The 24234-nt window shown below is 42.0% G+C and overlaps 1 protein-coding gene across 3 annotated transcripts in view; it reads right to left on the bottom strand.

Moving 5' to 3' along the window:
* Window positions 1-24234, bottom strand: part of ampd1 (adenosine monophosphate deaminase 1 (isoform M)) — a 133377-nt gene that overhangs the window by 70482 nt on the left and 38661 nt on the right. For all 3 annotated transcript variants that reach the window (XM_028796444.2, XM_028796442.2, XM_028796443.2), the window contains 6 exons: window positions 22905-23079; window positions 21580-21745; window positions 20054-20219; window positions 13259-13478; window positions 6911-7040; window positions 2468-2662 (listed from right to left, as the gene is read on the bottom strand). In XM_028796444.2, the coding sequence (XP_028652277.1) occupies window positions 2468-2662; window positions 6911-7040; window positions 13259-13478; window positions 20054-20219; window positions 21580-21745; window positions 22905-23079 (1052 nt within the window). The remainder of the gene's footprint in view (window positions 1-2467; window positions 2663-6910; window positions 7041-13258; window positions 13479-20053; window positions 20220-21579; window positions 21746-22904; window positions 23080-24234) is intronic.

Below are 24234 nucleotides of genomic sequence, written 5' to 3'. Positions count from 1 at the left end.
CTCATAATGTCTACTTTCAATTTTCGGAAAACTCATTGTGTATTGAAACTTCACATTTTTACTTCGCACATGTAATTCTTTGCATTTACTGACATTAAATTTCATCTGCCACAAATCTGCCCAAGTCTGTATGCTATCCGAGTCCGTCTGTGATGATTGAATGAATTTGAGAATATCTGCCAATCCACCTATCTTGGTATCATCTGTAAACTTAACCAGTTTGTTACTTATATTCCTATCCAAATCATTTATTTATATTAAATATAGCAGCAGACCCAGCACTGACCCCTGCTGGTCACCACTCTTAATGTCAGCCAATTCTGATGAGGTTCCTTGCACCATCATCCTCTGCTTCCTGTGTCTGAGCCAATTTGGCATTGACACACCATACTGTGAACTGCCGTTTCTTTTAGTTTGATGCCCACCCACTCAAGTGGCACCTCATCATGCTCATGCTTTCTGAAAGCCACAACAACTAATATCATATGCACCACTCTGGTCACATCCTTTTGTTTCTTTCTCATTGAATTCCAGCATGTTAATAAAACACGACCTCCCTTTCCTGACACCATGCTGACTGTTCCTAATAACTCCTGTCCTTGCCAGGTGTTGCTCAATCTTTCCCTTAATAATTCCTTCCATTAATTTTCCTGTGATGCACATTAAGCTTACTTATAGTTGCTTGGATCTGTCTGGTCACCCTTTTTATACAATGGGATAATATTTGCCATTTTCCAGTCCTTTGGAATTTCTCTAGTGACTTATTAAAAATATGCATCAAGGGTTTACATCTGTACTCACTAACCTCCTTAAGAACTCGAGGGTAAATATGATCTGGTCCTGGTGATTTGTTTGATTTCAGCCTCTTTAATCTGAGCAGCACGTCTCACTCTACAATTTCCTAATCACTCAGCACTTCCTTAATAGTCCCTGTTATTGGTGGGAGGTTATCAACTTCCTCACATGTGAAGACCTCAAAGAAATGTGAATTTAGAGCGTCCGCTATTTCATTGTCTGTATTTTTTAATTTCCTTTACTATTCTTAATGTACTTCAATTTCTTTTTGACTGTTCTTTTACTACTGAATTACTGAAAGAATCTCTTTGTGTCATCGTTTGCCTTATCTGCTATGTTTCTGTCTAACTGCCTTTTCGCTTCCTAATATCCTTTTTAATGGTTGCCCTCATGCACACACTGCACTTATAAATCTTATACGCCTTATTCGTCTGTTTTTTCCTTTGCAGCTTCTTTATCAACTCTTTATTAAACCTCTGCGGAGTTTTGTTTTAAGTTTCAGACAAATTCAAAATTTAGGTATGTACCTGTCCAACATTATATGTTAAATATTTTTAAACCTGTTCCACTGCTCCTTGACTGTCTCCACACTTACAAACTTCTCCCAGTCCTTCCTCTTTAGACTTTGAAATATCTGCTCAAAATTTGCCCTATCAAAGTTGAACTTAACAGTTTTCGTTTTTACATCTGCACTCTAAGAATTGCAAGTGCCCTCCTTACTGTGTATCACTTGATGGAGGCTAATGAAGGTTCGACAGCTGAATTACTGGGCCTCTAATCGTTTTATTTTATCATTGCACTGCCTCAAGAGAGACAGTTGAACAAAAACCACTTGAGATGGCACAGCCTAAGGTACGTGCAAAGTTTCTTAACCAGAAAATGAACCCGAACTTTTATCAAAACCCAATACACTAATCAACTAATCAAAGTTTTAATACAAAGAAAGAAGTCTGAGAACACCAAGTATCCTAAAGTACCTAAAGAATCGCTCACTAAGTCACAGAATAATAATGTATAATGTGGAAAACGCACATGTCAACCTTTATATGATGGCGCCACAACCACAACTCCAAATGGCAGCAACCACGAGTAATGAAACATGATGAATAGTGTCACACACATGTGAGTGGGAGGCAGCTAAAGGGCTTACATCATTGTAATAAAACATCCGACCAGGGGGCGGCGGAGTGCACTGACTGTCTTTCTGCAGACCTTTCCTTGGAATATCCTGCAAGGTTCTGGCATCCTCCAAAGACAACATTTCTGCTTCCACCCTCTTTGATGATGTCACTTCCAGTCCAGATGACGTCATTTCTGGTTCCAGGGCCTTTGATGACGTCACTTCCGGTACCGGCCCCTCTGAGGACGTCACTTCCTATACGGGCCTCTATATAAGCCTCCATCTTTGCCACATGTAATCAGTTCTGTTTTGGACTCAATCTTGTGAATATCTCTGTTACTAAAATGCCATTTGCAGCCAGGGATATTATATGGGTGGCTGCCCCAAACCTTTTTTATGATGTTTGGACTCAATTATTATCACAATAGCTACTAATAATACTCATGTGAAAACAAATCTAAAATAATACACAAGGGCAAAATATGATTCAGGAATAAGAATATAAATGTAATGAATTATTATTATTATTAAGAATCCTGAGAGCATCCTTACAGCATGGACATCCAGGGAGTCGACGGTCAGGTCGTAGGGATGCAGTTTCAGAGAATCAAAGACATCCTTGAGAGTCAGCTTTTTACCCTTCACCTCCTGCACAACCCTCTCTGAATCCACACGGTAGGACTTCTTGATGAAGCGGAGCAGGTGCTTCTGGTTCATGCAGGCTGCCGCATGGATGTGAGTGTCCACCTGGGGAAAATGCAAACCAGTAAAAAGGCCGTTACGAATGTACAGCACATTTTACATTTGTTTAGAGGACAATGGTGGGCTGGAGTGGAATAGCTTCCATTTTTGAACTATAGGTTGTTTATATTATACAGTGATCCCTCGCTATATCGCGCTTCGCCTTTCGCGGCTTCACTCTATCGCGGATTTTATATGTAAGCATATTTAAATATATATCGTGGATTTTTTGCTGGTTCGCGGATTTCTGCGGACAATAGGTCTTTTCATTTCTGGTACATGCTTCCTCAGTTGGTTTGCCCAGTTGATTTCATACAAAGGACGCTATTGGCAGATGGCTGAGAAGCTACCCAACTTACTTTTCTTTCTCTCTCTCTTGCGCTGACTATCTGTGATCCTGACGTAGGGGGTGTGAGCAGGGGGGCTGTTCGCACACCTAGACGATATGCTCGTCTAAAAATGCTGAAAGATTATCTTCACGTTGCTATCTTTTGTGCAGCTGCTTCCTGAAGCGACATGCTGCACGGTGCTTCGCATACTTAAAAGCTCAAAGGGCATGTATTGATTTTTGACTTTGTTTCTCTCTCTCTCTCCCTGCTCCTGACGGAGGGGGTGTGAGCTGCCGCCTTCAACAGCTTTGTACCGGCGGTGCTTCGCATACTTAAAAGCCAAACAGCCCTATTGATTTGTTTGCTTTACTCTCTGTTTCCTTTGAAGAGGAAGATATGTTTGCATTCTTTTAATTGTGAGACAGAACTGTCATCTCTGTCTTGTCACGGAGCACAGTTTAAACTTTTGAAAAAGAGACAAATGTTTGTTTGCAGTGTTTGAATAACGTTCCTGTCTCTCTACAACCTCCTGTGTTTCTGCACAAATCTGTGACCCAAGCATGACAATATAAAAATAACCATATAAACATATGCTTTCTACTTCGCGGATTTTCTTATTTCGCAGGTGGCTCTGGAACGCAACCCCCGCAATGGAGGAGGGATTACTGTATTTGAATTATTTCGCTGAAACGAACCAGAATGAACTGAATTTACAGGACCTTAATTATAGGCATTGCAAGTATCCTTTCTCATACGTTCTTCCTGTACGGTACCAGTAATCATTCAGGGGCAACTGGGCGACAGACAACTCAGTGAAAAGACAACTCGGCGAATAGACAATTCAGCGAAAGACAATTTGGTGAAGAAACATCTTGGCGAAATACAACTCGCCAACATCCTTTACCAGTTAGGTAATAGTTAGGTTCAAAGAGATTTTTTACTTTTATTTAAATGACAACGTGATTTAAAATGTTGAAAATAATTTATATATTTGACGAACGAACTTTGTTTTGCAGATGGAACAAACTCTATCTTACATTATCTTCTGCAACCAAAATTGCTAATCCTTATATAAATTGTATTGATTGTAATCGTATAATAACGTTGTTTAGAATACAAAAGGTGACCTGCGAGTGCGGCTTAAGGAATATCTTTACTCTCAAAGTATTGGGACTCTCATAAAGCAGGTGATTCTGTGGATTTTCCGGCGCCCTACGTTGTCATTTAAATATCATTAAAAAATCTATTTGAACCTAACTATTGCCTAACTGGTAAAGGATGTCGCCGAGTTGTCTTTTCGCCGAGTTGACTGTCACCCAGTTGCCCTCGAACCACCAGTAATTTATGTATCTGGTCAGTCGGTTTCTTTTTCAGTTTGTTTATGACCAGTAATGGTAAATAAGCACAGATGCCACAGAGCCTGTTTAACTTCATTTATAACCTGGGATCAGATGAATGCCGTAGGACTAGGAATTACAGAATTAGTTAACAGCTTGAGAAAGGAAGGAGTGCTGAGGTACTTAAAAGATCAGAGACATTTGTCATCAGGACAAGATAGCCAATCTAATATGTGCAATGACACATGTCCCGAAACTCCACATGATCATTTTAGTATAAATATGGCTTGTCCGAGGGACCAAAGGAGGAAATGACAGAGGAAGCGACGTCAGAGATCGAGTATTCAAGCCCTACACCTTCATACTTTGTCAAGAACCGTATTGCTGCAATAACAGCCTTCATTCTTTTGGGTATGTAAGTGTGTCCCAGTTTTGCACATTGTTCAGAAGGGATTCTTCCTCATTCTTCTTGGCAGAATTTATGGAGACTGTCTAGGTTGGTAGGACGGTGCCTCTGAACAGCAGTTTTCAAATAGCGCCACAGATTCTCAACAGGAGTTAAGATCAGGGCTTTGACTCGGCCATTCCAAAACATTCACCTGTCCGGTTTTGAGCCACTCCAGTGACGCTTTGGCCTCATGCTTAGCGTTATTGTCATGTTGAAAGATGAATCTGCTCCTGAGCAGACTGCAACAAGTTCTCCTGCAATATTGTGTGGCATTTGTGACCATCCATTGTCTCTTCAACTCTGACAAGATTCCTAATCCCAGCACATCCCCATAGCGTGATGCTGCCACCAGCATATTTCACTGTAGGTATGGTGTTTCTTGAGGCCTGGGCAGTGTTCTTTTTACACCACGCACACTGTACATCTTTGAAGTCTGGCCAGAAGGTTCTATTTTTTAGTCTCATCTGACCATAAAACCTTCTCCCACATCTTAACCTGAGTCTTTCTCATGCTTTGCAGCAAATGTCATTCCTGATTTTATGTGGACCTTCTTAAGAAATGGCTTCTTTCTTGCTACCATTCCATAGAGGCCTGTTTTATGGAGAACTCTTGAAATTGTGGACCCCTGACCTTCACTCCAGTTTCAGCCAAAGAGAATTAGAGTTTTCTGAGCAGAGGTGGTCTTTGGGGGTGGCGACTAGGGCAATCACCCCAGGCCCCGCGCCTGAGGGGGGCCCCGCGATAGGAGATTCCGATTAACAATGTCGCAAAACAGACTGTGCAGTCTAGTTATTTTGTCAATCGAAAAGGAACTTGCCTCAACATTGGACTACGAGGATCTTATCAACGATTTTGCTCAGCGAAAAGCAAGAAAAGTGGACTTCCATCTGTGACTGTCAAAGCAGCTGTTTGGTAAGTGTTCGTTTTATTACAAGTGTTCTGGTTCTCCGTAATTAAATTTGCCGACTCCAGCGGGTTCGGCAGAAACGACTTTTATCTAGTTTGTTAATTTTGCGTGCAAAATGTTTCTGAATCATTAATTAAGTTGGTTAAAGGCCACTAAACCAATATAAGAACAGTTACAGTACGTAATGTAATCAAACGGCCAATAGTACCTACATAAGGCACCATGTTTTTTAACAATAATAAGGTGTATAGCATTAGACGCGGACAAGCCCGTGAGCGTGGTGGTACAGTATATAGCCTACACTTATGGCTCTCGGCCCCGCATATGACACTCGCCCAAGGCCCCGCATACTCCTAAGGCCGCCTCTGTTCTGAGAGTGACGGTTGGATTTTTACTTGACGTCCTACTCTGATGTTTAGTCTTGTGGGACGATCTATTCCAGTAAGTCTGGGTGCTGTGATGAATCTTCCACTTTCTGATGATGGATCCAGCAATGCTTAACAGGACATTCAAACTCTTTGATATTTTTTGTAGCCATTTCCTGCCTTGTCCATTTCAATCATTTTCTTTCTCATATCAGCAGAATGCTTCTTTGTCTTCATTTTTGCAGCGATTGTCCAACAAAGATTATGACCCTTACAAAGGGGGCTTTTAATAACCAGAGAGATACAAAGGGCTCATAAGTAGGACCTCATTCTGTTTAATTATGAGTGTCACCTTTGTGTCATTTGGGATTCATTTGTCATCTGATGTAAAGCTGGAGCTTCCAAAGCACAGAAGTTAAAATACTTAATGCAAACACAAACTTTGGAGTTTTTCTTCTTCAGGTGAACATCTACAGAAAAGGGGTTTACTTTAGAAATGTATTGTCACAGCATAAGAGATCACAATAAAATTATTGAATGGATAAATATGTGTGCAAATATTTTGTCATGAAGAGAATTAAAATGACTTTCAATGGGACTGAATACTTTTGCACACCACTGTAAATCAAGTATTTGTGTCATATGCACTGTGAGATAGGGACTGTGCTCAGAATGCAGGAGATGTCTGATAAAACATGGCCTTACTTCCTTCAGCCATTAGTCCTTGGCTGTCACTCACTCGTTATTTCTATGGTTGAACTTCATGTGGGTGTATTGGCCGTTCTTAAGCAGTCAGGATTTTTATTTATGGTGTCAACACTTTCATTGTGGCTGACTTTTCCCCCAGATAATGGTGCTGTGGCCGTACCTTCCTACAGTTGTAGAAGTCCCTGTGAGGGTTGTTCTTGAGCTCCTTCAGCTCCTCCATTTCATTGAGCATCTCATGGACATTAAACTTAGAGGAGAGGAACTTCAGCCTTCGGTGAGTGTAGGTTTTCCTAGAAAGAAAAAAAAACATAAAATCTGTGAGAGACGACATGTGCTCTGCCACAACAGAAAAAGACAGGCAGATGTGAAAGAGACGAGAAGATGAGAGCTTGTATGTTTGCCTAGCCAGGTTTGTAACCATTTATCAGTCTGCCAAATCAGAAATCAAAGTTGTTATCAGGGATTCAAAGCACTAAATTAATAATCACAAAGGCAAACCAAAATAAAGAAAACACACTCGCAAAGTTCGTGGAAAGTCCGTAATCTCGGATGACCAGGAAGTGTACAGCATTAACATTGATACCATCGCGACTATGACGTTACGCACCACAGCCATCTTCAACGAAACGTGACAAAAAGGCCACCCGCTATGGAAAAACAAACTGGCATCAAAGAAGAACACAGTTATTTTTTTAACATTATTAAAAATTCAAGGAATACACCACCCAAAAATGATTTTTTGTTTAAATGTTATGTACACCAAGTGCTTTACTGTAATGGTGGAGAAAAAAATGTAGTGTTTTAATGTTACTTGCCAGGCGGCACGGTGGCACAGTGGTAGCGTTGCTGCCTCGCAGTAAGGAGACCCGGGTTCCCCCCCAATATGAAGATATCTGTGCCCTATAAAATTCAGTGTCTCTTCTGATTTGGCCCTGGCGCACTAATGGCTATCTTCATAGCTCCCCCACCCCTGCCACAATCCTCTTTTTATCTGCAGGTCATTTGCATATGTAGCCCAACTGTGGGGGTTCAGACCAATGTGTGAATATTTATTTATTTATGTATGCATTTATGTATATGTAAGGAAGCCTGGGTTCGCTTCCCTGGTCCTCCCTGCGTGGAGTTTGCATGTTCTCCCCGTGTCTGCGTGGGTTTCCTCCCACAGTCCAAAGACATGCAGGTTAGGTGCATTGGTGATCCTAAATTGTCCCTAGTGTGTGTGCTTGGTGTGTGGGTGTGTGCGTGTGTCTTGCGGTGGGCTGGCACCCTGACAAAGGATTTGTTCCTGCCTTGCACCCTCTGCTGGCTGGGATTGGTTCCAGCAGACCCCCGTGACCCTGTGTTAGGATATAGCGGGTTGGACAATGGATGGATGTTACTTACCAGTTGCGGTGTGAAATTTTTTATACATGTTGATAAATATTTTGTATGTCTTTATTTGGGCACGGTGGCGCAGTGGGTAGCACTGCTGCCTCGCAGTTGGGAGACCTGAGGACCTAGGTTTGCTTCCCGGGTCCTCCCTGTGTGGAGTTTGCATGTTCTCCCCGTGTCTGCGTGGGTTTCCTCTGGGCGCTCCGGTTTCCTCCCACAGTCCAAAGACATGCAGGTTAGGTGGATTGGTGATTCTAAACTGGCCCTAGTGTGTGCTTGGTGTGTGGGTGTGTGTCCTGCGGTGGGTTGGCACCCTGCCCGGGATTGGTTCCCTGCCTTATGCCCTGTGTTGGCTGGGATTGGCTCCAGCAGACCCCCGTAACCCTGTGTTCGGATTCAGCGGGTTGGAAAATGGATGGATAGATGTCTTTATTTGTAAGTCAGACAAAGCAAATGTAATATTAGAGTTTTATTTATGAGAATAGCAATACAATACATCCATCCATCCATCCATTATCCAACCCGTTATCAGACCATTATCCAATTTTGTGTTTGAATCAAAGACAGGTCTCTTAACCAATGAATGATAGGGAGAGGCGGGTCTTCACTGCAGAAACTCATTTTCGTATGTGTGTCCGTGTGTGTGTGTGTGTGTGTGTGTGTGTGTGTATGCATTCCTTCCTCGTTAACAATAACTTTTTTTTTATTTAATATTTTAGTAAAAATCCATGTTTCGGACGTTGTGAGCAAACAAATGGACAACTTGGCATGTGGATTATGCGAAACGAGTAACGTGAGAATTTTCATGGACATTTCGATGTTGTGTGCTGTTCTCCTGCACTGCTCACCTACCATCGCCATTTCTTACTTCCTTTCTACATGAAAATATGAAGTTAAAAATGTTTTTCAGCCAACACTGTAAAAAGTGCATGGCGTAAGTAACATTTAAATAAAATCCATCCATCCATCATCCAACCTGCTATATCCTAACACAGGGTCACGGGGGTCTGCTGGAGCCAATCCCAGCTAACACAGAGGGCGCAAGGCAGGAAACAAACCTCGAGCAGGGTACCAGCCCACCGCAGGGCACACACACACACACACACACACACACACACACATACACACACACACACTAGGGACAATTTAGAATTGCCAATGCACCTAACCTTTGGACTGTGGGAGGAAACCCATGCAGACACGGGGAGAACATGCAAACTCCACACAGGGAGACCTGGGAAGCAAACTCGGGTCTCCTTACTGAGAGGCAGCAGCAATACCACTGCGCCACGGTGCCGTCCGGAGAATTCCATTAAATCAAACCGACAAACATTGCTTGGGTTCCAAAAGCCTAATCCAAATATATAACTTTTGTCTAAGGATGAGGGGGAACCCAGAAAAAAACAATCAATAAAAATGCTAACCATAACAGCATGCCATTTATCAATTGGCCCGCAGATTGGCGCACGTCTTCTCTCCACTGATGATCAGACAGTAAAGCCGCAGCGGTGGAGGAACGTATCCTGAATCTTCAAGGTCTTCAAGTCTAATCCCACTTCTGCCTCACTGCACACCCCTCAACCTGCCTAATGTGGTCATTTTTTTTTACTACGTATTAATAAGCATTGAAGGATCAAATTGACTCTGAAAGCTACTCTGTAATTCAAACATTCATTAATTACCTGACACTGCACAAGAAATACAAATATTTAATGGATTAAAAAAGTAGAAATGTTCTCTAAGTATAAGAGGCGCTGCTTCTGTGAATGCAGACACACTTACTAGAAAGCGGACTTCGGCATTTCAAAGAGCTTCTCTTATTCTGCTTACACTCACAGAGCAAATTATTTGGACCACCTGATCACCTGCTTATCCATGCAATTATCTAATCAGCCAATCATGGGGCAGCAGCACAAAGCCTGAAGTCCTGCAGATACAAGTCAGGAGCTTCAGTTGAAGTTCACATCAAACATCAGAATCAAAAAACAAATGTGACCTCCATGATTATAACTGTGGGGTGAGAGTTGGTGCCAGATGGGCTGGTTTGAGTATTTCTGTAACTGCTTTCATACAGAACGGTTTGTAGAGTTTACTCAGAATGGTGCAAGCAACAAAACCACATCCAGTGAGCATCAGTTCTGCAGACAGAAAGGCCTTGTTGATGAGAGAGGTCAGAGGAGATTGTCCTGCCAGAAAGGCTATGGTAACTCACATAACCACTTTGTACAACTCTGATGAATAGAAATGCATCTTACAATGCATGACACGTTACACCTCGAGATGGATGGGCTACAACAGCAGAAGACCACGTCAGGTTCACTCCTGTTATTCAAGAACAGAAAGCTGAGGCTGCGGTGGGCACAGGCTCACCAAAACCGAACAGACGTTGCCTGGTCTGATGAATCTCGACTTCGACTGAGGTAGAGGAATATCAGGGTCAGAATTTGGTGCCATCAGCATGAATCTGTGCACTCAACCTGTCTTGTGTCAATAGTTTAGGCTGGTGGTGCAGGCGTAATGGCGTGAGGAATGCTTTCTTGGAAATTTTGAACCCATTAATACCAATCAAGCGGCACGGTGGCGCAGTGGTAGCTACCTCGCAGTAAGGAAGCCTAGGTTCGCTTCCCGGGTCCTCCCTGCGTGGAGTTTGCATGTTCTCCCCGTGTCTGCGTGGCTTTCCTCCGGGTACTCCGGTTTCCTCCCATAGTCCAAAGACATGCAGGTTAGGTGCATTGGTGATCCTAAATTGTCCCTAGTGTGTGCTTGGTGTGTGGGTGTGTGCGCCTAGAAAAGGCAGTCATTATGCAGTTAAATGACCACCTCAATAAACATGCTATTCTTGATAAATTTCAGTCAGGTTTTAGAACAAATCACAGCACAGAAACTGCACTCGTTAAAGTAGTAAATGATTTGCGGGTAAATGCAGACAGAGGCCATTTATCTGTTCTCATCTTAGATCTGAGTGCCGCATTTGACACCATTGATCACAATATTCTTAGAAATCGCCTTAGTCAATGGGTGGGCCTCTCTGGCAGTGTCTTAAATTGGTTTGAATCCTACCTGGTAGGGAGAAAATTCTTTGTGAGTTGTGGTAATTATAATTCAAAGACACATGATATCCTATATGGTGTTCCACAAGGCTCTATCCTGGGTCCACTGCTCTTCTCAATCTACATGCTTCCATTAGGTCAGATTATCTCAGGGCACAACGTGAGCTACCACAGCTATGCTGATGACACACAGCTGTATTTATCAATTGCACCTGATGACCCCGATTCTCTTGATTCACTAACATAATGTCTTACTTGTATTTCTACATGGATGAATAGTAATTTTTTCAAGCTAAATAAAGAGAAAACTGAAATTTCAGTGATTGGCAATAATGAATACAATGAGGTTATCAGAAATAAACTGGATGCATTAGGATTAAAAGTCAAGACGGAGGTAAAAAGCTTAGGGGTAACTGTTGACTGTAACCTGAATTTTAAATCGCATATTAATCAGATCACTAGGACAGCATTTTTTCACTTAAGAAACATAGCAAAAGTTAGACCTCTTATATCATTGAAAGATGCCGAGAAATAAGTTCACGCGTTTGTTTTCAGTCGACTAGATTACTGTAACGCACTCCTCTCAGGATTACCCAAAAAAGACAGAAATCGTTTGCAACTAGTGCAGAATGCAGCTGCTAGAATCCTAACTAGGAAAAGAAAATCCGAGCACATCTCTCCAGTTTTCATGTCACTACACTGGTTACCTGTGTCATTCAGGATTGACTTTAAAATTGTGCTTATGGTTTATAAAGCCTTCAACAATCTAGCTTCATCTTATATATCGGAATGTCTGACATCTTATATTCCAAATCGTAACCTCAGATCCTCAAATCAGTGTCTCCTTAGAATTCCAAGAGCAAAACTTAAAAGAAGTGGTGAGGCGGCCTTCTGCTGTTATGCACCTAAAATCTGGAATAGCCTGCCAATAGGAATTCGCCAGGCTGATACAGTGGAGCACTTTAAAAAACTTCTGAACACACATTACTGTAACATGGCCTTCTCATAACTTCACTATAATTTAATCCTGATCCTCTGTAAATTCAATTCATTATGATAACTATTCATGGTGGCTCTAAAGTGTTATCTAGTCTATAGTTGTCTTATTTTAATTTCTTACTTTGTCTTTTATTTTTCTTTTCTTCGTTATGTAAAGCACTTTGAGCTACATTTTTTGTATGAAAATGTGCTATATAAATAAATGTTGTTGTTGTTGCCGCCCTGCGGTGGGCTTCATGGCTACAATTTACCATTTTCTAATGACAAAGCACCATCTCACAAAGCAAAAGTCATCTCAAACTGGCTTCACAAACGTGACAATGAGATCAGTGGCCTTCACTGGTCATCTGAGTCACCGGATCTGAATCCAATAGCACACCTTTGGGATGTGATGAAATGAAAAAGATTCACATGTCACGCACGAGTGCATAGGGAGCCGCGGAAGGACTCTAGAGTGAGCGTGAAACCCGAGGCCAAAAAGGGGATGATGAGACACCTAACTTCTTTTTCTTTATTTTCCCAGAAAGAAGGAAACGCCGACACCCTGACAACTCCTTGCTACTGACCCCTCCTTAATTTCCCCGGATGACAGCACAATTCCCAGAAGACACTGCACCTCCTTACCCAGCAACCCTCTGATTGGGGCCGGTCCCACACTATAAAATGCTCTCCCCATTTCCTGTAGGGGTCGAATGTTGTATGTCGATCGTGACTGTCTGTATTTTGCAAACTGTTCACTATACGGGGCCAGAAACCCCAAACCTTCATGTGCTTTCTTTCTACAACAACATGAATGTGTAACTGAATCTGCAGACACTGAGTGATGCAATCACATCAAATAGGGCCAAAATCTCAACAGAATGTTTCCAACATCTTGAGGAATCCATGCCATGAAGAACTGCGGCTGTTTGGAGAGCAATAGGAGGTCCTACCCAGTTTTAGAATAGTGGTCCTAAGAATTTGATCAGCGAGTGTAGCCGTGTGGGCACACAGGCTCACACCTGCTTAGAAGTGTGTCCACACACACACACACACATGCACACGGAGGAATATCCAGTTGAAGCTTATAGAGGAAAACCTTAACTTACGTGGGGCCATGAGCAATAAGGGCAATGAGGAAGTTCATGTCATCAATGAAGTCTTCAAAATTCGGGTATGGCAAAGGAAGGGGTTCATTTCGCTGGAGGGCCTGTTTGCTGGTATAGACATAAATTACTCCATGCTTCATCTGGGCGTGATAGCCCTGGTCAGGAGGTAAGGTATCAACTGCCAAGGGGTCTTCATCGCTTTTGCATGGAGATGTGAACACTGGAAGAGATGAGAAGAAGGTGATGATAAGGCTGCTTAATATATAGTTTAGAAAAAAAGCATGACTTTTCAACTGTGGCTTTATCTGTCTCCTTTAATGAATCTTTGCGCTCTGCAGTGCTCCATATCCCGGTACCTTACATTGTTGCTTTATGAGACACCCATTTGTTTTGTTGTTGAGTGGGTCATAAGGGGTTACCCTAACTCCAAATCTTATTATATAGTCTGTGAGCGAAAGCCAGGATGCCTCTGCCATGGAAGGACTGGAGGAGAGAGTGGTGTACTCAGGCCTCATTTCCCCTGGACTGCTAGATGGCAGGCCCCCTGGCGTGCAGCAGTGCCACAGTTTCCCGCAAGGCATCATGGGGAAATGAAATATTTAGACTCAGCCATTTTTTGTGTCGTGGGTACCACCAGGACTGGGCAACCCTACTTCATGGGGCTCCAGTCTTACCTGGACGTGCTCCCAAGCTAAGACTTCGGGACTTCCAGGGATTACTTAAAAGGAGCTGCCTGCCACTGTGCCAGGACCCAGAGTCGGGAGGTCGAGGACAAAGCTTGCTACAGGAGGAGTGGAGGCAGAAGGAGAGACAGAGGAAGATACAGAGAGAAAGACAAAGAAATGTGTGCCTCATTTGTGTAGTATTGTGCTTTTGTAACTGTGATGTGCAGGTGGGAAACTACAAGGAAGAGTTTCCCACAGCTGAATTTAAACCTGTGTTGTGCTGGACTTGTGCCTCGTGTTTGACTGTGTTGGCTTTGGGGAGCTCATTGCAGGCTAGTCTTAAACCCAATAATTAACGTCTTGTGTTTGTACCCACCGGTGTGGCGTCAAGCTGAAGTCTTCAGTTTCTCTGTACTAACATTTGTGTCCACACTCAGACTGAACCAATAAACTTCACTCATTTCTATTTCATTTAACTCTCTAGCTCAGTTCCCACAGAAAGAGTTCAAACCTTTATTCATTCATTATAACTTTAACATATACTGTATATACACACTAGGGGGCTCTGCCACCTGCTCGCTTCGCTCGCCAAGCCCCCAGGCAGGCGCTACACGCTAGCCTCTTTGTGGTTCAGCCGCTCGCGTATGTGGATGCGAATGTACAATTTAAACAGATTGTTATTTTCATGGGAATTGTTACATATGCATAATAGAACTAACTATTTCACATTACAGCGAGTAATTAACCATATTAAAAAATAGTACAACGTAATAATTTGAAAGTAAATTATGTTGCGTTAGAGTTATTCGTTAAGTAATAAGATTTCATTCTGTATGGCTTTGAAATTGACACGCAAATACTTTTTGAACGTACACGTTTACTGTAAAACTTCAGTAAAAACACTTTTTTTATTAAAATTTTCATCAATATCGCATTGAATTGTGATTCTGTGTTTTGACTTTCATGGTGACAACGCAACGTATAACTGCCCGTGATTGAATTTCATTTCTTTCTCTCTATTAAATAAAATTACTTTTTCGAATGTTTGTTCCTGTGATTTGTTAATTGTCTTTACAAAAGCTATTCTAACGGGAAACTGTAAACATTTTAATACGAATGGCATATCAAGATCTCCTTTGGTGTCTAATGTTATCCCCTGAAGATGTACTACGTTACTTTTCTTGGATACATCCTTCTTTCTACAATAATTCGGCTGGTGGAAGACCGGACGGTGATAACGGTTGTAGATATTCTTCGTGATATTGTAAGTTGATGTTTTCATCTTCCGCACCATCACCACCAACTGTTTCAGCATAGTCTATTGATACGCATTTAACCAATTTGGCATCTAACTGATCGACAATTTTCACGTTAATTCGTTTGACTTCCTCGTTTCTCTGTGCAAGGATAGCCCGTCTACTCATTTCTTCTGTTGATAACCCATTGGGATGAAATTCTTCATTAAGATTTGGACATAATACGTCTTCTTAAATTGGGAACTTAAAGTGAGGAAAACGTTAAACACTTTTATTATCTACTGTTAAATTCTGCTCCGTACATCTAAAATTTTTATTTTTATATTGTATTGAGGATTTGTTCTGTTCTGTATATTGTATTGTATTGTATTGACCCCCTTTTTTTGACACCCACTGTACGCCCAACCTACCTGGAAAGGGGTCTTTCTTTGAACTGCCTTTCCCGAGGTTTCTTCCATTTTTTCCCCTACAAGGGTTGTTTCCTTGTCTTCTTAGAGAGTCAAGGCTCGGGGGCTGTCAAGAGGCAAGACCTGTTAAAGCCCATTGCGGAACTTCTTGTGTGATTTTGGGCTTTACAAAAATAAATTGTATTGTATTGTATTGTATTGTATTGTTAAAATTTATAAGAGCTGAAAGCGCAGGAACTGTGTTTGTCAAAAGCATTCACATGAATGAGAGGTGAGATGGTTATATGCACGGTTGAATATGGTGGAGAGGAGAGCGGGACTTGAAAACATCTCTTCAAAAAAGTTTGCCTCGTCGCAGGATTTTTTTTTTTTTAATTTTTATTAATTTTTATTGTAATCATTCCATACAGATAGATCAATTTATAACCCAACAAAATTGAAGACAAATCAAACCCCACCCCAGAGAAGGAGAGCTTAGCCGAAGGAGAATTGCTTAGGGCTTCTTAATAAGGCAACAATAAACAAAAGAAAGGGAGAAATAAATATATAGGTAAATAAGAGATGGAGAAGGGAATTAAATGCGGTAATAGTTATTTCTCTTATTCTAAAATAATATTGATTAAATCCTGCCTGGTTTTGAAAAAATTCTGTACAGATCCTCTAACTGAGAATTTGATTTTTTCCAATTTCAAATAATATAAAACATCGGTTTCCCACTGACTTATAAGAGGAGAATTAGGATTCTTCCAATTTAACAGAATAAGTCTGCGTGCCAAAAGTGTAGTGAATGCAATCACCGTTTGCTTGTCCTTCTCCACTTCAAGTTCATCTGGAAGAACACCAAACACAGCTGTTAGTGGGTTAGGAGGGATTGTGACCCCAAGGCTGTCTGAGAGGCACTTAAAAATTTTGGTCCAAAATGATGTTAGTTTGGTGCAGGCCCAGAACATGTGACCCAGTGAGGCAGGAGCTTGGTTGCAGCGTTCGCAGGTTGGATCCTGCCCTGGAAATATTTTGGACAGTTTTAAGCGAGACAGATGGGCTCGATATATAATTTTTAGTTGAATAATTCTATGCTTTGCACATATAGAACTCGAGTGAATTCTCTGCTTTGCTACCTTCCACTCCTTTTCTGATATATTGATTAAGAGATCTTCTTCCCAATGTCCTCTTGGATCTTTGAAAGGTAGGGACTCTAATAAGATTTTATATAATGCGGAAATGGTGTTTAATTCCTCGAGTATTTTCCAGCATTGTGGAGGGTGCAAGGTGGGGGAAATCGGGCAATTTCTGTTTAACAAAATTTCTAATTTGAAGATAGTGAAAGAAATGTGTAGCTGGGAGGTTGAATTTTGAACGTAATTGTTCAAAAGATGTAAATATGTTGTCTATATAAAGATCTCTGAGCATTTTAATCCTAAAACTTTTCCAGGTATTTAAAAACTGGATATACTTGCGAAGGTTGAAAGAGGTGGTTCTCTTGCAGAGGTGCCACCGATAAAAGATTTTCCATCTTAAAATGCTTTCTAATTTGGTTCCATATTCTGAGTGAGTAAAGCACAATTGGGTTATTAGTATATTTACAATGACTTGCATTTATTGGAGAGCATTGGAGAGGATTTTTTTTTATATATAATATTCATAAAAAATAGCTAAAGCAAAAGTAAAGCAAATCGGGTGTGACAATCACCCCATACAACCTGGATGGCTGGCAGCTCTTCCTGCTAAAAGTCTACGCACCCAGTGTGGCTAAAGTGTCAGGTGGCTCAGTGACTGACTCAATGAGGGACAGAGAGAATATTTTAATGAGAAGGATCAGTAGAGGAGACATTTGTGAATAATCAGGTCAATGTCGTTACCAAAAGTCTAACTGATCTGTCATGGATTCCAAAACATTTGTTAAAAATCAAAGACGTTAATAATAAAATCAAGGAAACATTTTTGTCACAAAACAAAATCAGAAACCCACACTTTTTTATCCTAATCTCAGACACCCCCCAATGAGCAAGCACCTGCATTTCTACCATCACTCCAATGTCACACATTCCCAGAGCATTTTGGAAATTTCACCATAACCACCAATTCTCCTAACATCTCAAAATGTTGCCACTGGTAGCTAAACAAAATGATGTTGCAGCGTACGGTGTCGTACACGGCTGGGGGTCAGACCCAGCCGGAACGCCTGGAAGGACTTGGTGGTGGCATATTTGTCCTCCGGGCCACGAGGGAGCAACCGTCCTGGAGCAGAAAAGGCCCACGGAAGGAGAGCAGGGAGGTTCAAGACCGTTGGGGTCCTCTGGTCACCGCCAGGGGGCGCCTCAAGCCTCATGGAGGCCAGGACTTATTTACTTCCGCCACACCAATGGAGGACAATCTTTCCAGGGTCACCCGGAGTGCTTCCGGGTGCTCTCCTGACGCTTCCGCCACACCAGGACGTGACGTCATGGAGAGCAGCTGGAGCTTATCCGGGTGAGGATGAGCTGGAGTCGGGAGCAGGAGCAAGACGAAGCTCCTGGAGAGAGTGTGTAGGTGGCCCAGGGACAAGGAGAGAGAAGGCCCAGGAGAAGGGAGACTGGGGCTAGAAGCATTGTGGGACATTGTGCGGGACTGACTTGTGTGTGTTAAGAAGAGAAAATAAAAGGTATTTGAATGAATATGTGGTCTCCGACTGGTGGTGTCCGGGCAAATATCACAATGGGTAAAATTATTTAACGTTTCAGATGAAAACAAAGGCCAGAAATGAACATTTTTCAAACAGATGTATGCTCTGTTCCAAACATTTCAAGAAATCTCATAAAACTGTGATGAAAAACACCAGTTATCACCGAGGCTCTGTGACAGTCCGGGTTGGATCCACTCTCGTTGGCCAGTTACACCCGCAGCCATTAATAACGTAACCAAGAATGAGCCGGGCAAGTGAGGACACACACACACAGTCAAGAGGTAGGAGTAAACCGCATTCATTCTGAAACTCTTCTTCTTCTTTCGGCTGCTCCCATTTAGGGGTCGCCACAGTGGATCATCTGTCTCCATCTATCCCTGTCTTTTATGTCATTTTCTGCCACACCAACTGCCTTCAATCAATGCTCTACCCGTGCCCACAGGCTTGGGCAAAGCATGGTTCTTGTCTTTACATACCTACAGCCTGGCATGACTGGGTGCTTCATAAGACCTCAAGTTGTTCTTTTTACCAATTCTGGCGAGTTGTGCAACAAACAGAACAAGCACAGAAAGTATTATTATTATTTTTATTATTATTATATTATTATCATTATTACTATTCTGTTAAATATTATGGCTTTCTTTTGAATACTGTACATACTTAATCGATACAGACAAGTATGTCTAGTATCAGGAGTGGGCAGGAGGAGGAGTATAGGGACCTAATCAATGACTTTGTTAAATGGTGTGACTCAAACCACCTACACCTGAACACCAGCAAAACCAAGGAGCTGGTGGTGGATTTTAGGAGGCCCAGACCCCTCATGGACCCCGTGATCATCAGAGATGACTGTGTACAGAGGGTGCAGACCTATAAATACCTGGGAGTGCAGCTGGATGATAAATTAGACTGGACTGCCAATACTGATGCTCTGTGTAAGAAAGGACAGAGCCGACTATACCTTATTAGAAGGCTGGCGTCCTTCAACATCTGCAATAAGATGCTGCAGATGTTCTATCAGACGGTTGTGGCGAGCGCCCTCTTCTACGCGGTGGTGTGCTGGGGAGGCAGCATTAAGAAGAGGGATGCCTCACACCTGGACAAACTGGTGAGGAAGGCAGGCTCTATTGTAGGGATGGAGCTGGACAGTTTAACATCCGTGGCCGAGCAACAGGCGCTGAGCAGACTCCTGTCAATCATGGAGAATCCACTGCATCCACTGAACAGTATCATCTCCAGACAGAGGAGCAGCTTCAGCAACAGACTGCTGTCATCGTCCTGCTCCACTGACAGACTGAGGAGATCGTTCCTCCCCCAAACTATGCGACTCTTCAATTCCACCCAGGGGGGATAAACGTTAACATTATACAAAGTTCTTGTCTGTTATTCCTGCCTCGCACTCTCAACCTTGCACTTTTTAACTTGCACTGCACTTTTATTGCTCTTTAATTAATATTGTTTTTATTGTTTTTATCAGTATGCTGCTGCTGGAGTATGTGAATTTCCCCTTGGGGATTAATAAAGTATCTACAGTATCTATCTAAGTGAAATACGAAACCAGCACACCCAACAATTGTTCAAAATCCATCCCTATATTACCAGGGCTGCCTCCTACCAGTTCCACTACTTCCTTACTCAGTCGGGTTACAGAGCTTTCCTTAATTATTCAGACTCCTTGACTTTTCTGACATTTTGTTATGTTGCAGCCTTGTGCTAAAATCATCTCTCTCTCTCTCTCCATTGCTAAGCGTTTGCCTGTCACTCCTGACCCTTCGCTCTTCTCTCCATGGCTCTCACGCTCTTACCTGGAAACACCTGCTCAGCCGCATTCCACATGTTGCCTTCAATGGAGCGTAAGAACTTGCTGGCAGTGGCAGGGAATCGCTGGAACGCCAGGCGCATGTACTTCTCACGGATGGTGAGGGCCCGGTAAAGCCCTTGGCAAGACTTTTCAAAGTCATCAACAGTTACCTGAGACAAACAAAAAGTTTGCATGAAAATTAATTTAAAGCTTTTTTTCGATGTCTTGTCTAAGTTTCTTCATCCAGTCAAGTCAATTTATTTATATTAGCTGTGCTACCGGTGTAAGATGTGTAGAAATCTAAGTAATCAACGCAGGCCTCAGCTTTAACGTTTGCAGTTCACCATCTATTGGAATGTACTTTGCAATGCACGTAGTAGTAAAATGTATTGTATTTGTGATTCCAACAGATGGCTCATAACAAACATATGCAGTAATAAAATGCATTACTACAAATGTTTGTTATATGCCAGCCATCTGTTGGAATGAAAAATGCAATGCATATGTTTCTGTTATATGCCATTTGGTATGAGATTCATGAAAGCAGTGTTGTTATTTGTGATGTGTCATCTGTTGGTATGACAAATGTAATGCGCATGTCTCTGTTATATGCCATTTGTTATGGGATTCAGAATAGCACTTTTAATGTTTGTGATGTACCACCTGTTAGGATGACAATTGCAATACATATCTCTGTTATATGCCATGTGGTATTGGATTAGTAAAAGCTGTGTTAATGTTTGTAATCTGCCATCTGTTGGAATGACAAACGTAATGCATTTTAGTACTACAAATCTTTATAATGCACTACCTGTTGGAATAAAAAAACTGAATGCTTATGTCTATATAATATACCATTTGGTATGGAATTCATAAAAGCAGCATTAATATTTGTAATGCACCATCTGTTGAAATGATAAATGTGATGCATTATATTACTTCAAATGTTTGTGATACCCCATATGTTGGAATGACAAATACAATGCATATATCCCTGTTATTTGCCATTTGGCATGGGATTCATGAAATTAATGTCAATGTTTGTGAAGTACAATCTGTTGGAATGACAAATCCAATTCATATGTCTCTGTTATATGCCATTTGGTATGGGATTCATAAAAGTAACATTAATGTTTGTGATGTGCCATTGGTTGGAATGACAAATACAATGCATATATCTCTATTATTTGCCATTTGGCATGGGATTCATGAAATTAATGTCAATGTTTGTGAAGTACAATCTGTTGGAATGACAGATCCAATTCATATGTCTCTGTTATATGCCATTTGGTATGGGATTCATAAAAGTAACATTAATGTTTGTGATGTGCCATCTGTTGGAATGACAAATGCAGTGGATTTTATTACTACAAATGTTTGTAACGCACCACATGTTAGAACGTCTTTTGCACATTGATGGAACATACAGTAGGCATCAGAGGCCCCCGGGCAAAGTAGTGTGCTGGGGCCCCTGTTTTCATAGCAAAACAGAAACATACATAGGCATCAGAAACATCGTAAAATACTCACTCCTGCAGCATAGTCCCCAGTGATTGTGACACGCTGGAACTCGGGGACCTCCAGATAAATAGGAGTGGATATGTGAGCCTCCTGGATAGACACATGCTTACATTCAACCTTCTCTGTTACTGGCACTGCCACTGTGATGGTATGTGCCATCTGGATTTTCTTTTTCCTGTGAGAAAGAATGGTAGATTTTAAAAAAAGGAAAGAACAATAAGCACACTAGTTTCGCCCCAGGCAGGCCTTCAACCTCAAGATCAGTATGCACTAAGCGGCCAGTTTATTAGGTACACCAATCTATGGCATGTTGGGCCTTCTTTGGGCTTCAGAATACAGTAGTAGAAATCTTTCCGGGTATGGAGTCTACCAGATGCTGGATGCGTCGTTCGGGAATGTTGTACCATGAAGAAATGATTGCATAGTGGACAGCTGACAGTCCACCTCATCCCAAAGAAAATATTCAATGGGCATGAGATCCGGGGACGCTGCATTTTTACAGTGCGCTGGAAGTAATTACTCCATTGGCACTGATGTCAACCAGAGACCAAGGGGGTTAGACGCGAGGCAGAGACCACTCACCCAAACTCTTAAGTAGCGTTTGATACAGGTGGGCTTCTGTTAAGTGTTACATTGAGCAGGCCGAGTCAGACACGTTAAAGGCAACTGGCCCCCCCTTAACTGTATGGTGGGTCTCAGGGATGCAAGGATACCTGAGGTTGCCAAAGGCAGCGCTTTGGCTGCAGCTTATAGTAAATAAATAAATAAATGTTCTGACATTAAGGCAGATGAGATTTGCTCCACAGCAGAACAAATTGGTTTCTAATTAAGAAAGTGGCTTGAATGGAAACCTGCAGCCACTGTGGTCCTCCCCTGCTGCACAAATTTGTTGGTAACCCTGCTGTCTCTGCAATAACTTTGACAAAAAGTCTTTGGCACCCATCATCGTCAACAAAAATCAGACTTTGCTTTTGAGTTTTATTTCAAATAATAGCACAAATGAAGTGGCATGGACAAAAATGATGGGTCCGTTGAATTGATATTTTGTTGCATAATCTTTAGAGTTTGTTATCACTGCACACAAGTGATGCCCAGGGCCCTCTATGAGACGCCTGCGCTTCTCCTCAGGCCATCTGACCCACTTGTCCTGACCAAACCGCCCTGGCAGTGAAGGGGCCAGGCGCTGCCCAGACACCACCTTGAACACCGTGTGGGCTCTTTAAAGAAGGACACCTCACGGTCACAGGCCATCGAGTTTCACTGTTTTTGCCTCCCCGAATTGCATTTGCCCACCGCAAACTCTGCTCTGTCCCACCCAAACCCCTCTCACTCACTTCTGCTGCATACTTTCTTGTGCTTCTTTGTGAAACATTTCATTGCTCATCTCATGATGGAAAATAGGACAGTCCTCTGGCACCGAAAACAGGGAGATCTCCTCACGGACATCGACGTCTTTCACTTCCGAGGCAAAGACCTTCTCAGCAAAGGCCTTCATTTTCTCGTCGGTGGCTGCAAGGACACAAAATCTGCACTTTATTCCAGCACCATAAGTAACTGTTTCTTATACCTACTTGCAAGGGCTGTGGACACCATCAGGAAGCCCTGCAGCGTCTAGAGTCGTCTGTCTGTTTTTGGAGTCCAATGTATATGTCAGTTTTCTACTGTTCTGATTCAAGTCAAGTCAAATTAAGGCTTTACTGTCACACCATCCATACATCATATTGCAGCATACAGTGGCATGAAGGACCGCGGTGCAACACATACGGCATAAACACAGGACACGTGCAAGACGGGCAAAGATCTCTGCTACACTTTAAATCAATCGATAAACAATAGGTAAGTGAGGGGAGGCTCACCTGTCATCACGAAAATAAAAAAAATAATAATGATAACATAAAATAAATGTGTCCACTGGTCCGCGCTATAAATTTGTTTTCTGTATGATTCCAATAATTGTGATCATTTTTATAGTCAAAATTGCTAAATTGGCGCATTTCCTGTTCAAATACAGAGGAGAAACGTGAGGTGCAGCAGCGACGAGCCTCACCTCCCCTCGGACTGCGCTCTCCCTCACACACGGGGCTGATGCCTGCGATTGGCGCCTGCCTGTCACCGTCTCTCTGTCTGTCACCAATATAACGTTTGCAGACACGTTTATTATACACCCTGACTTTCCACAGTCTGGCTAATATCTTTAATGAACGTGTGTGACATATTTAGTCTTACTGATCGGACAGTGAAAAGGTGCAAAGTGAGGCAGACAGTACCGTGCCACCCTGAAGGGGGCGCATGTGAGCCCAACAGGTGCTCGTTGCTGCTGTTGTTCTACTCAGAGACACCGATAAGTCAGCGACATCAGAAAGTCAAGTGCACTGCAGCGCTCCATTTATTTTTATTTTTTGTTAGGACTGACTGCCAAAATGAAAGATTAAAATTTTTAAAGCTAAAGGAAAATAAGGAGGACTTTTACAAGAAAGTGACGGAGATTTTCATGGAGAGGCGCATGGACTTCATTCACAAATAATAGTAAGACCATAATTTTATAAAAAAAATGGGATCATAATCTAATATTTAAAAACTACATGTTGACCTTAAATAAAATATTCTTTCTTGCTATCCTTTTGTTGAACAATCTCTACTAAAATTGATTAAAGCATCAGAATT

Source organism: Erpetoichthys calabaricus, chromosome 3, assembly GCF_900747795.2.
Source record: "Erpetoichthys calabaricus chromosome 3, fErpCal1.3, whole genome shotgun sequence".
Taxonomy (NCBI): domain Eukaryota; kingdom Metazoa; phylum Chordata; class Cladistia; order Polypteriformes; family Polypteridae; genus Erpetoichthys; species Erpetoichthys calabaricus.
The sequence above is the reverse complement of the archived record's forward strand: the minus strand, read 5'-3'. Positions and strand labels throughout refer to the sequence as shown.